Source organism: Bubalus bubalis, chromosome 3, assembly GCF_019923935.1.
Source record: "Bubalus bubalis isolate 160015118507 breed Murrah chromosome 3, NDDB_SH_1, whole genome shotgun sequence".
NCBI classification, from domain to species: domain Eukaryota; kingdom Metazoa; phylum Chordata; class Mammalia; order Artiodactyla; family Bovidae; genus Bubalus; species Bubalus bubalis.
Window position 1 is genome coordinate 20,081,876 of NC_059159.1, and position 13,455 is coordinate 20,095,330.

At 45.1% G+C, this 13,455-nt stretch overlaps 1 protein-coding gene across 2 annotated transcripts; it reads right to left on the minus strand.

Annotated features, from left to right (window-relative positions):
- Positions 1 to 413: 413 nt before the first annotated feature.
- Positions 414 to 10,340, minus strand: G6PC1 (glucose-6-phosphatase catalytic subunit 1). 2 transcript variants are annotated; one of them, XM_006055708.4, is made up of 5 exons: positions 10,203 to 10,340; positions 7,117 to 7,226; positions 4,582 to 4,687; positions 3,853 to 3,968; positions 414 to 1,481 (listed from the first exon to the last, which is right to left on the minus strand). In XM_006055708.4, the coding sequence occupies exons 1-5, from the start codon at positions 10,235 to 10,237 to the stop codon at positions 970 to 972; spliced, it is 879 nt and encodes a 292-aa protein (XP_006055770.2). In that variant the 5' UTR covers positions 10,238 to 10,340; the 3' UTR covers positions 414 to 969. The 2 variants fall into 2 exon arrangements, with proteins under 2 accessions (XP_006055770.2, XP_006055769.2); XM_006055707.4 differs by having other exon boundaries at positions 10,033 to 10,262.
- Positions 10,341 to 13,455: the final 3,115 nt, after the last annotated feature.

Genomic DNA, 13,455 nt, shown 5'->3' on the forward strand with positions numbered 1-13,455 from the left:
ATCCAGGTCACCACGGCCATTCAGAAGTCTCAGTAAATACAATGACCATGGATATATAATAGAAAAATACAAGCAGAATTACTCCACTAACCACTGATTAATTATACTTGAAGTTGTCCCCCATTGTTGAGAGTCCTTTACCTAAAGATTCGAATATAATCAAAATCATTAAGATATTGTTTGACATACAATTTTCAGGGTATGCAAGATATTAAAAAATCCTCCTTAATCAATCCTTTCCCTACCAAATCCACAGCTCCTTTCTCCCTTTCTGGGTAATGATGAGCATGAGTAGAAAATGCAGTTGTTAGCTAGAAGATTTAAGAAAGAACTGACTTTTTAGTGGTGTCTTACTCTTAGCATAAACATATTCCATATCTGCAAGGTAACTTTTATAAATTAAACATGTTGTCATTAAAAAAAAAAAAGGGGGGGAAATTCACTTGTGATTCCCAGCCTGGCATTATGAGCTAGCTGATCCTACTCTCATAGTTCAGTTGGTCAAGAATCTGCCTGCAAGGCAGGAGACCGGGGTTCGATTCCTGGGTGGAGAAGATCCCCTGGAGAAGGAAATGGCAACCCACTCCAGTATTCTTGCCTGGAGAATCCCATGGACAGAGGAGCCTGGTGGGCTACAGTCTATGAGGTTGCAAGAGCTGGACATGACTTAGAGACTAAACTACTACTACTACCAAGAAGTCTTGCCTTTGTACTAGACAGAAAAAAAGGCAGACCTTTGCAGAAACAATCCAGAACGATCCACCTTCCAATAAGGCTTTCTCAAATAAAAGCTTTCTCTAGTTTTTCAATAAAACATCACCCAAAACAATTAGAATTGCAAAGGAGGAAAGGGGGCCACCTGAGGCGACTCTAGTACCTCTGGCCTCATGATGGGCTGGCAGAAAGCCCTAACCATCCTCAATCCTTGGCAGAGTCATTGGCTTTTAATTCTGAAGACTCCACATCCCTTTACAAAGTCTTCTTGTTGGGCTGGCCCAGCACCCAGGCAAGGCAGTAGGGGATGAGGCTGACAGATGCCAGGGGCACCGCTGCACTCTTGCAGAAGGACAGGACATAGAAGATCAGCTCGATTTGGGAGGGGGGTTTCAAAGAGTCAAAGAGGTGCAGGAGGATGAGGGAGGCCACGATGCAGCTGAGGCGAAACGGGAACCACTTGCTGAGCTTGCCCTTGCAGCTCTCCCGGTACATGCTGGAGTTGAGAGCCAGACCCAAGCCAAAGAGGGTCCCCAGATTCTTCAGGAGGCTGGCAAAGGGCGTCGTGTCAATGTGGACCCACTCCGGCCGCTCACACCTTCGCTTCGCTTTCTCCAGAGTCCACAGCAGGTCAACCCCCAGCCACTTTAACAGCAGGTAAAATCCAATGGCGAAACTGAACAGGAAGCAGGTGATGAGAAAGTACTTCCTGAGACTGGCATTGTAGATGCTCTGGATGTGGCGGAAAGTCTCAGCAACCACAATGCCTGAGTGGAAGAAGGAATGACCGTGAGAACTGGGGAAGATGCTGGCCCGTCAGCTAGAGGTGAGTTTGGAGCAATGGGTGACCTGTCATCTGTCCCACGATTGTGGAGTTAAATCACAGAGGCCAGATCAGAGGTTCTTTTGTTTTTTTTCCCATGTGTGATTCCAGCCTGTCCTCAGCCATAGATTCTTTGAAATGGAAGAGATATGCCACTTACTTCCTCCCACCATATGCAAACTTCCTGTGTTGAGAGGAGGGTCAGGGGTGGTCCTCCTGTCTCTGTTTGAATACCCTCAAGGATGGAGAGCTTACTCCCACTCGACAGCTCATTTCATCTTTGCATGAATTTGATCATTTGTGCTGTGCTAAAACCTCTCTCACGACTGAGCAACTGGACTGAACTGAACTGATAGATCTCAATTCTTTTTGCAGGAGTTTGTAAGTAACTCTAGAGCCTCTGTTAACACATTTAAACACATTTGAAGATCCCCTGGAGAAGAGAATGTCTACCCACTCCAGTATTCTTGTCTGGAGAATTCCATGGACAGAAGAGCCTGGTGGGCTACAGTCCACAGGGTTGCAACGAGTCGACACAGCTGAGTGACTATCACTTTCACTTTTTTTTTTCCAGTCTCAGGGGTGAGGGATAAATTAGGAGGTTGGGATTAACATATACACACTACTATATATAAAACAGATATAGGACCTATTATATAGCACAGAAACTAAGATCTGGATCCATCTGGTCCCATCACTTCATGGGAAATAGATGGGTAAACAGTGGAAACAGTGTCAGACTTTATTTTGGGGGGCTCCAAAATCACTGCAGATGGTGATTGCAGCCATGAAATTAAAAGACTCTTACTCCTTGGAAGGAAAGTTATAACCAACCTAGACAGCATATTCAAAAGCAGAGACATTACTTTGCCAACAAAGGTCTGTCTAATCAAGGCTATGGTTTTTCCAGTGGTCATGTATGGATGTGAGGGTTGGACTGTGAAGAAAGCTGAGTGCTGAAGAATTGATGCTTTTGAACTGTGGTGTTGGAGAAGACTCTTGAGAGTCCCTTGGACTGCAAGGAGATCCAACCAGTCCATCCTAAAGGAGACCAGTCCTGGGTGTTCATTGAAAGGACTGATGCTGATGCTGAAACTCCAATACTTTGGCCATCTCATGTGAAGAGTTGACTCATCGGAAAAGACCCTGATGCTGGGAGGGACTGGGGGCAGGAGGAGAAGGGGACGACAGAGGATGAGATGGCTGGATGGCATAACCGACTCGATGGACATGAGTTTGGGTAAACTCTGGGAGTTGGTAATGGACAGGGAGGTCTGGCGTGCTGCAATTCATGGGGTCGCAAAGAGTTGGACACGACTGAGCGACTGAACTGAACTAAACTGAACTGATACAGTACAGGGAACTCTACTCAGTACTTTATAATAACCTATAAGGGAAAAGAATTTGAAAAGAAATATATATATACTGAATCACTCTGTTGTACACCTGAAACTAACATGATATTGTACATCAACTATACTTCAATTTAAAAATAATAAACTGGTGGAAAAGACTAGACAAAACAGATTGGGAACTCAAAGAATAAAGATAGTTATTCTTCTTTCTGACTTAAACTTTCTCAGATCTTTCATGTAACATGAACTTCCAGGCTCTTCCTCAAACATGGAACCCAGTGCTATAATGCTGTGTTAATTTCATAGTTGCCAGGAAGTCATCATTTTTCTCGTTCTCAACATGCTATGTAAATGCTGCTCTCCTCTGCTTTTTCAGGTCTCCAGGGGAAACATTCCACATTTCTCCTAAGGTCTTATATTCCAGTGTTTCCCACAAAGTTAAGAAATTCTTTCTTACACTTAGCTTACCTAAGTCTTTTCTGCCCCTTATTAGCTGGATCTAAGAAAACAACATATTTGAAACACAGAACCTATAATAAAGACCAGCTGTGGGTATCTATTAGATTTGCAAGTGAATTTATTTAAATAAAGAGCTTTCCAAGAACATTGTGTTAATTTGTTAAATTTGATAGGTTTTCTTAACCCTAACCTAGGGCCCATTTCCAATTGAAGAGCTGTAAGAAATAAAGAATGTAAAAATATCTCAGCAATTTTAGGCAAAGTCAACTGGGTGAGTTAATTTGCTGTCTTGTCATTTTTCTGAAGCACACTTATTTGTGTGTATCTGGGCACTCCCATAGAAATAAGTCACTTAAATTGCCCACCCTTGACTTCCAACCCATTAAAATACTAACGGTATTGATTATACACAGAACATGGCTAGAATACTGGCATTTTGTCCTGATTAGGAAGGAATGGTATAGGTGGGGGTTGGAGGGAGGGAACCAGAGCAGTTGGTACCTGACAATACTCCAGCAACAACTTGATGGGGAAAATGAGCAGCAAGGTAGATTCGTGACAGGCAGACATTCAGTTGCACGACCCAGAATCCCAACCACAACATGACATTCAAGCACCTGCGACGGAAAAGGCAGTCATAAGAAAATCCAGATATAGATCCTTCACCAAAGAGAATAGCCTCAGCAGCAACACTGGAGCCTGGCAAACTCAGGTTACATTAGTGGAATTTTTTGTAAGTTGAAGACTCTACTCAAAATTTCAAAGATAGCCGTGGCAAGTGTTGAACCCCTGTGTATGTGAATTTCAACCTCTCTATTTTATGTTTCATAATGAAGGACTTGCTCAGTGGCTGCATACTCAGAATTCCCCATAAAAATAGTGTCTTCTGCTTCTTTGTTTATTTCAACCTGGATAGGGCATTGCAATGTTTGGTACGGAAATGGGCTTTTATTTTCCACCTGCTTCTTCCTCACTAGCTGATCTTGAGAAAGCCCTCTTCTGTTAGGCCTTGTTCCTGATCTCTAAAATTAGATGTTGCCCATATGGGTCCCTTCTACCCCTAACATTCTGTGACTCTAATGTTTACTCCTGGCAGAAATGCCACAACTCTTTTTAGTACCACCCCAAGGCATGAGGTGGGCAGAGGGCATGGAGGAAGAGCAAGCAGTATGTCTGCTACAGAGACACCTCCTGTCATCCACCACCCATAACCCAGAGCTGAGTTCTTACCGAAATCTGTAGGTTGGCTTTTTCTTTCCGCGAAAGATAGAGAGGGTGGATGTGACCATCACATAGTATACACCTGCTGTACCCATGGCGTGGCCAGAGGGACTCCCTAAAGAATAGGAAAGAGATGAATGAATGAACCAAAGCTGAAAAATCTTCATCTGGGAGATTGCTAGGGGGCATCATCTATCCATCCATCCATCCATTCATCCTTCCTTCCATCTATCCATCCATCCATCCATTCATCCTTCCTTCCATCTATCCATCCATCCATCCATTCATCCTTCCTTCCATCTTTTCATCCATCTATCCAGCCAGACATCTATCCATCTTTACATCCATCCAGCCAGCCATCTATCTTTTCATCCATTGATTCAATTATCCATCCACCCATCCATCCTTCCACCCATCTACCCATCCTGCCATCCATTCATTTACCTATTTAGTTATCTATGTACCACATATCTATTAAGCTCCTACTACATGACCAGCAATGTGCTAGGCTCTGGGAGAACAGTGGGTGGCACAGTCAGAGAAAGCCTCAGCTCTTAAGATTATACAGTCTATATACAGTCTAGAGATTACACACAGAACCAGCCTGCTGGGTATATAATTGCAAATCGATCTGCCCTCCATTACCTCTCTTCTACTCTCTGCTCACTCAGCTCTGGCTATGCTGGCCTCATTGCTCTCCTTTAAACACACTTCCTCCTCAGAGTCCGTGACATTGGTCTTTCTATCCAGACACCTCTTCCTCCAGGATTTATTGGCTAATTCTCTTGCCTCCTTCAAGTTTTTGCACAGATTTCTCCTTCTCAGTGAGTCCTTCCCTGACCACTCTATTTAACACTGCATCCAATTGCTATTCCTGGTCTCCTTTTCCTGAAAGGTGGAGGGCCCTGTGCCGCCAGATCCTTTTCTGGACTAAAGAATTTATTTTTCCTTTCTGTTGTTGAGAGTGTGGTTGCAGGTGGCTCTCAGTGCTCAGACTTCACTGGACATTGCCCTGGGCTGATGAGAGCCATCTTGATCAAAACTACCCTTTCCCTGGGGGGGCCCTGCACCCAATCACTCATCTCTATTACTACCCTTTCCTGGGGGGGATCCTGCACCCAATCACTCATCTCTATTGGGGTATAAGACCTGGTCCCCTTGAATCAATTCAGAGCTCCTATGGGGTTAGCTGAGACTGAATGGCAATTAGACTTCTGCCCAGGTGGCTTCCATCCCTTCCTTCCACAAGTACTGCTCTCGAGTGTAGCACCTCCTGTGTGCTGATCTCCATCTGAGTCTGCTTTCCAGGGAACCCCACATAAACCCTTGCCTTTCTTCCTCATCCTCCTCCTTCTTCTAATATCCTAAATATTTTACTTGTGTATTATGATTTTTTATCTCTCTCTCTCTCTCTCTCACACACACACACATCTCATTCAAATATAAGCTCCACAAGGGTAGGAGCCTTTTTTTTTCAGCTGTACCACACAGCTTGTGGGATCTTAGTTCCAGGGACTGAACCTGAGCCACCACAGGGAGGGCTTCCCAGATGGCTCGGTGGTAAAGAATCTGGCTGCCAATGCAGGAGCCTAAGGAGACTCGGGTTTGACTCCTGGGTTGGGACGATCCCCTGGAGGAGGAAATGGCAACTCATTCCAGTATTCCTGCCTGGAAAATTTCATGGACAGAGGAGCCTGGTGGGCTACCAGTCCAAAGAGCTGGTTGCAAAGAGCTGGACATGACTGAGCAACTGAGCACCCACGCACAGTGAAAGCGCCCAGTGAAGTGCTGAACCATTGAACCAGCAGGGAATTCCCAAGGGTAGGGATCTTTGTTTTATTCATTGAGGCATTTCAAGTGCCTAGAACAATGTTTGGTACAGATACTAGATAAATAACATTTGAATGAGTGAATATACTCTAAAGTGAATCGAGGTTTTGTGTAAACAAAGAACTAAGGGCAACGCCCTAGTCTGGGAGTCAGGGATAGGGCCCCTGAGTTTAGGGACACTAACCCTGAGACCTGTAGGGGAGCAGAGGGGTTGAATATTCCTTTTTCTTACTGAAAAATGAAATCTATCATTTGGCTGAACAATGCCTGTCTGGGTGTAACTAGTAAAGTACAGACAGGGCATGGGACTGAACAGTCAGCTGGGGAGGACACATCTCCCTGGCCAGGCTTCTGGGAAGGATGACCAGGGTCTCAGGCCTCTACCATGTTCCCTTCCTGGGCAAAGGGCCACAGCACAGTTACTCTCATGAGCCCTTTGTCTGTGAGGGAGCCCTTGCCTCTCTGAACTAGCAATTTCTGTTCTGAAAACATTAGGCAGATTCCAAAGTGGCAGTCACAGGCTATTCTGGAAGGCCTGGCTGCAAGTGAATTCAGATGGAGTTGTACCAAATCCAAGAGCATGACCAGAGCTTGAAGGAGTGGCTCTGTGCACGTCCCCTTCAAAGACAGCTTCGTCCAGCACGAATGTTACCAGGTGTCCACAATGGGCACGGCCCACCCAGCTTCTGTCTGGATGAGGGCTGGGCCTCTCACCTGGGCCGGTCTCACAGGTGACCGGGAACTGCTTTATCAGCGGTGCCGAGGTGTTGCTATAGTAGTCTGTGTCCAAAACCCACCAGTATGGGCGCTGTCCAAAGAGAATCCTGTGAAAAAGCAGAACGAGGGTCTGGAGTTACTGAAGGAATGCTTTGGCCCGACGCCACAACTTCCAGAAGAGAGAGTAGTTCGAGGAGAAGATCCATAAGATCCAATCCAGAACTCGAGCCCCTCCACGAAGGGGAACTGGGCTGTTAGGGAAATGCAGAGGAGGGAGACATTTATGGAGCATCTTTTACAGAACTTGTGAATTTTGCCTTTGGAGGTATTATTTATTCAAACATAAATAAATAAATCCCATATCCTCAAAACCATATTAACAGCAGCTAGGACTTCCCTGGTGGCTCAGACGGTAAAGCGTCTGTCTACAATGCGGGAGACCCGGGTTCAAGCCTTGGGTTGGGAAGATCCCCTGGAGAAGGAAATGGCAATCCACTCCAGTACTATTGCCTGGAAAATCCCATGGACAGAGGAGCCTGCTAGGCTACAGTCTATGGGGTCACAAAGAGTCGGACACGACTGAGCGACTTCACTTTCACTGGTGGTTTAGTTGCTAAGTCGTGTCCCACTCTTGTGACTCCATAGACTGTAGCCCACCAGGTTCCTCTGTCCATGGGATTTCTCAGTCAAAAATAGTGGACTGGGTTTCCATTTCCTTCTCGAGGAGATCTTCCTGACCTAAGGATAGAACCTAGATCTCCTGAGGCTCCTGTATTGGCAGGCAGATTAACAGCAGCTATGTAACTTTTTTTTTTTTAACCCTGAGAAGAATTTGCCCTAGAAGGATGCCTAGGGACTACAGTTTGCGACTTGGATTTGCATATCCTACAGCTCATTTCTTCAGGCCTCCAAAGTCTTGGGTTTCTTCCGGACTTCAGAGACTGAGCCCGAGCCCCAAGGACAAGCCTCCCTTGTGGTCTCTATTTCCATCAGAATCACTTTCTGTAAGGACATGCATAGCTACTATTTGCTTGTTTTGTATCCTCTGGCTTTGAAACAGAATATCTCAGATCAACCACTTCCCCTTTAAAAGCATGTTTTTCATTGTGGAAACAGGTGTGAAGGGTCAGTCAGGATGCTTCTTTTGCTCTGCAGCAGAGGAATAGTGACTTCTCACTAAAACTGGCGACAGCCACTAACTCTGACCTCTACCAAGTTAGAGAAAATGGAAGTTATAGACAAAACTTGGTAGGTTTTTCAACAAAAATTTCAGAATCCCATCAGTATGCCTTGGGCTTCTGAGCCCAATAACAATGTTCAAGACTCTTCTTGTTTATGGCCAAAGAAAATTAAAGCTAGAAGAGATCTTAAGAATCACCTGACAGTGAACAAAGATAATTTTAGGGATGGTAAAAGTCTCTGAGGGCAGCTGGTCCAAACTGTTCATTTTCTACATGATGAAATAGAGACCAAAACAGTGATGTGTTGGAGTCAACTGGTACTGGCTAACAGTTGTAAAATATTCAGGGTTTTTGCAAGCCAGACCCATTGATAGCTTGAAAGTGGTCATAATGGGATAACAGACACAGCAGAAACTGGCAAATACTAAAACTGGGGCTTCTTTACCTTTTGAAAGTCAGTTTATTAGCACTGGATATAACATAATTCTTTAGAGCCTTGCCTATGAAGTCAGCCTGCCTGGACTTGAATCCTGCCTCTGACATTTACTACCTATGTTTTTGTAGTCACTTAACTCAGTGCCTTAGTCTTACTGCTGCTGCTAAGTCACTTCAGTCGTGTCTGACTCTGTGCAACCCCATAGACGGCAGCCCACCAGGCTCCCCCATCCCTGGGATTCTTTAGGCAAGAACACTGGAGTGGGTTGCCATTTCCTTCTCCAGTGCATGAAAGTGAAAAGTGAAAGTGAAGTCTCTCAGACGTGCCCGACCCTCAGCGACCCCATGGACTGCAGCTTACCAGGCTCCTCCATCCATGGGACTTTCCAGGCAAGAGTACTGGAGTGGGGTGCCATTGCCTTCTCCACTCTTACTAGTAACACCCTATAAAAAAGTGCTTAGCATGTGGCCTGGCATATACTACAGGATCAACAATTGTTGATAACTATAGTAATTATTAAGATCCCAGAGATAATCTAGGTTTACAGATTATAAAACAGAAACTCAGAGAGTTGCTCTGAGTTGCCCAAGACATAAAGCTGGCTGAACAAGAGAGGTCTCTGATTGCTTTTCATGACCTCACACAACGGGTTTTGAAATTGCCTGTTTCCTTTTTTCATACCTCATCTTTCTTCCTTCTATCTTTGTGTCACCTATGCTGCTTCAAAGTAATAAAACAGAGTTTCAGACTTCCCTGATAGTCCATTGGTTAAGAATTCACCTGCCAATGTAGAGGACACGGGTTTGATCCCTGCTCCGGAAAGATCCCACATGCTGCAAAGCAACTAAACCCATGCGCCAGAATTACTGAAGTCTGAGCTCTAGAGCCCGGGCACCACAATAAGGGAAGCCACTACAACAAGAAGCCCGTGCATCCCAGCTAGAGAGTAGCCCCTGCTCTCTCCAACTCTAGAAACCCTGCACACAGAGCAGCCATAAAAACAAACAAAAAACACAAAAACAAGCAAACAGAAAAATGGCGTTTCTTTGCCTATAGCCTATAATTCACTAGGTCTAGCTGGCCTTCCATCCATATGAAATAGTCTTTCCTGTATCTTCACTCACTGACAGGGTTTTCTCTGTCTTCTCTCTTTCTATAGAGGATCCAGAGACAGGAGGGGAGTAAACTACAATTGCATGAATAGCCTGAAAAAGCAACTTCTGATGGACAGACATTTCCAAAGACAATGCCAGCCTCTTTCCTTGCTGATTTCCTCTTTGTCCGGCTCTTACTCACCACTTAAAGACGAGGTTGAGCCAATCTCCAATCACAGCTACCCAGAGGAGTTTGATGCCCACAGCTTCTCGAAGATGGAACCAAATGGGGAAGAGGACATAAAAGGCATTCCTGAGATCTGCAATCACAGACACCAAGATGAACCAATCCTGGGAGTTCTGGTAATTCACCTGGAGGTAGTGTGTTGACTGGATCCCAAAGTCATGTAGAACGTTCATTCCCTTCTCCATCCTCACTCAGGAAGCCTTCGGCTGTGCCTTTGCAGTTATTTCAGACTGGGTGGCGATTGCTCTGCTATCAGCCTGTGCCTTGCCTCTCTGTTTTATACACCCTGTATCCAGTCTGCAGGCCAACCCAGCCCTGATCTTTGGACTCAAAAACCACTTTTGTCTAAAATCTATTGATCAAAGGTGCATCACCAGTAGGTTGATGCAAACATGTAAAGTGTGATTTACGTAAAATAGAAAAACAGGCACGCAAAAACAGCCTGATCAGCCATGGGCTGGCACAGCCAATTATTAACTTTGGCATGGCTGCTTGACGGTACAACGGGTTGCCCTCCTGGTTCTGCAACCTGGCCAGAGACACAGGACAGAGTCTAAATCTGCCATGGTTCTTGCAAAGATGTCTGGCTTCCCGTCTGCAATTGCACTTATTTGGGAACAAAGAAAAGTCTTGGTGCTCTAGCAATTCAACTTTTAAATAGTTAAATTTTAAAATATAATAAGTTCTATTGTAGTGGGGACTGTCACATTGCTGGACATTTCTGAATTTCACTAGGATCTGGAAAATGTCTCTGATTTGGGAGATCAAACCCTCTTTCCAGTATTGGCTCTGTATCTCTTAGGTCCAGAAAATAATCATCTTTGAATGCATTGATTAATTCATTTAACGTCCTTGAAGTGAGGACCTTTGGGGTTTTAACACATAAGTATAAGCAATAGAGTGCATATGTGTGTGCGTGGTGGCTCAGTCAAAAACAGTATGATGAACTGCTGCTGCTGCTCTTTAGTCAGTAAGTCGTGTCTGACTCTTTGTGACTCCATGGACTGTAGCCCATCAGGCTCCTTCTTCCATGGGATTTCCTAGGCAAGAATACTGGAGTGGGTTGCCATTTCCTTCTCCAGGGGATCTTCCCAACCCAGGGATTGAACCTGAGTCTCCTCAGCTACCTGGGAAGCCCATACGATGAATAAATAGTTCTAAATAAAATCACAAGCAAACTGGGGACTGAGACTCTGGAAAGGGCTTTGTACTTTGAGTTTTCTTTCATTTGTACTTGGAGATATACAGATAGATAGATAAGCATAATCACCAAGAAGTCAATACAGTACTATTATAGCCATGGATGTAGACAAGAAATAAAGTAAAATACATCAAGTTATGCGAAGCAATGCTGCCTGCTCACCCTTACAGGCAGAAACCACCCTGCATCAGCACAGAGACCAAAACCTCACACTCACATGACCTAGGACTGAAGAGGGCAGGGTCTGAGTCAGGTGACAGACTGATGCATTTTCAAGGATAAGAGCCGGTGGGAATAAAGCTTGTTAAAATCCACATGAATTCTCCCTTAGCAAGTCCACAATTGCTTTGTAAGGGGTAGTTCGGGGACAGGGAAAAGAAACTCAGAGCAAATGAGTTTGTAGCAAAGGTTGACCACATTCCATGCTGGAAATGATTAAAACCTCATCCAGGAGTTATGATCTGGAGTCTCATTCCCACCCCTCTGGGCTCCTCCTCAGCTCCAGCAGAATTTAACTGCCTTTGACTCTACTGTCTCTGCTGGTCCAAGCATCCGTATCCTGCCACCCCTTGCAGGGAGAGCTGGAGTAATGGTGGTGTTGGTGGCAGTGAGTGGGCTCCAAATGATGGATGTCCTTGTGGTGTTGAGGGGGAGGGTGTTCTGCACTATCAGGACTGCCAGCTCACAGGGAGTGGGCCCCACAGAAGAGGTGACCCCCTCCCTCTAACCAGATAAGCCTTCCTAGAAAGTATTGAGTATCTACTGCAATGATCCCTCAGGACTGAAGTTTATATGGTCAGAGGTGAGACAAGGGCAAGTTGGGCAGATGTTCTGACAACATATTCAGAGGTACTGTCTGGGTCTCCAACCTCCGCCGGCTGCTAGGAGCCAGAGTACCTGAGTTGGGCACGGTGCCATCACGTGCTCAGCATATGGGGAGCCAGAGGAGAGCCCTATCTTCTGAGGGAAACTCAGGGAGTGTGAGCCTGTTGATAAGGAGGGCAGATGGAGCTGATATCCCATTCTGGGCACACAGGGCAGTTGGGGAGTCTTTCTGACAGGTTGCCTGCCTGGCAGGGTGACTCTCTTGTCTGGAGCAATTGCCTACATCATAAGACTATTTGCTGGTCTCTACTTTTCTAACTTCCAACCCCTTCCTGCTGCCTCCAGCAAATTTTTATCAGGTGCAGAAAGAGGTGAGGCCCCCAGCCCAAGAACTTGAGCCTGCTAGAAAGCTGACTGAAGAGAAAAATTGGGAGCTTTCAAATCCTCCAGGGACTTGTGACTATTTGTGGTGAATACAGCAGAAGAAGCATTTGAGTGGCTGGAGGTTTCGGTGAGAATTCTCTCATTTAAAGAACTATCTCCAGAGAGAGGATTCCATCATCTCCCTCGAGCTTCTGGCATCTTTCAAGAAGTTCTCCAGTTTAATTCAACAAACATTTCTTGAGCAAAGCACCATGCCTGGCTCTCTGAGGAATTCAAAGTTAAATCCTGGCTGTCCTCAGGGATTTCCACACCATCTCTAGCAGGGCAGGGAAGCCATTTACTTAACTATGTCCAGTGCAGCATCCTTTGATGAAAACAGAATCCATTTATACAAATGTCAGTGAGTTCCCTATTATTTTGTCCTTGGCAGAGATGGCTCAAGACTTTTGGGTTTTTTGGAACACAAATGTTAATTTATTAAGGAGCTTCAAAGTCATACAAATAATATGACAAGATTTAGTTTAGCTAAATAATATGACAAGATTTAGTTTAGTAACTCAAGGCTTCGTAATGCTCTCTGGGGAAACAACTGCTGAGTCTAGGAAACAGTGAAGATGGAAAATTATACAGGTCCCTCCCTCTTCACCAGGCACATTAGCTGGACACTCCCCAGGCACTCTCTGCACAAACAGAAATTCAGAGGCTTGGAGATCTTGGTTTGGGAAGAACATGAAGGCAAGGTTCCAGAAAGTACAGTCTGGTCTGCCGTTAACTAAGAGCAGCTGGTTCCAGTGTATCTGGCACCTTCTTCCCAGAGCAAGGTTGACTCATTCACTCAGACAAGCTTCTTTGCTGACAGGAAAGCAAAAGGGAAGGAGTCATAATTGACCATGCTCCTCATCCAAAAATTACATTTATTAACAAAAAGAGATTGTGACTTTTATCTACAGCCAAATCCTCTCTAGTGG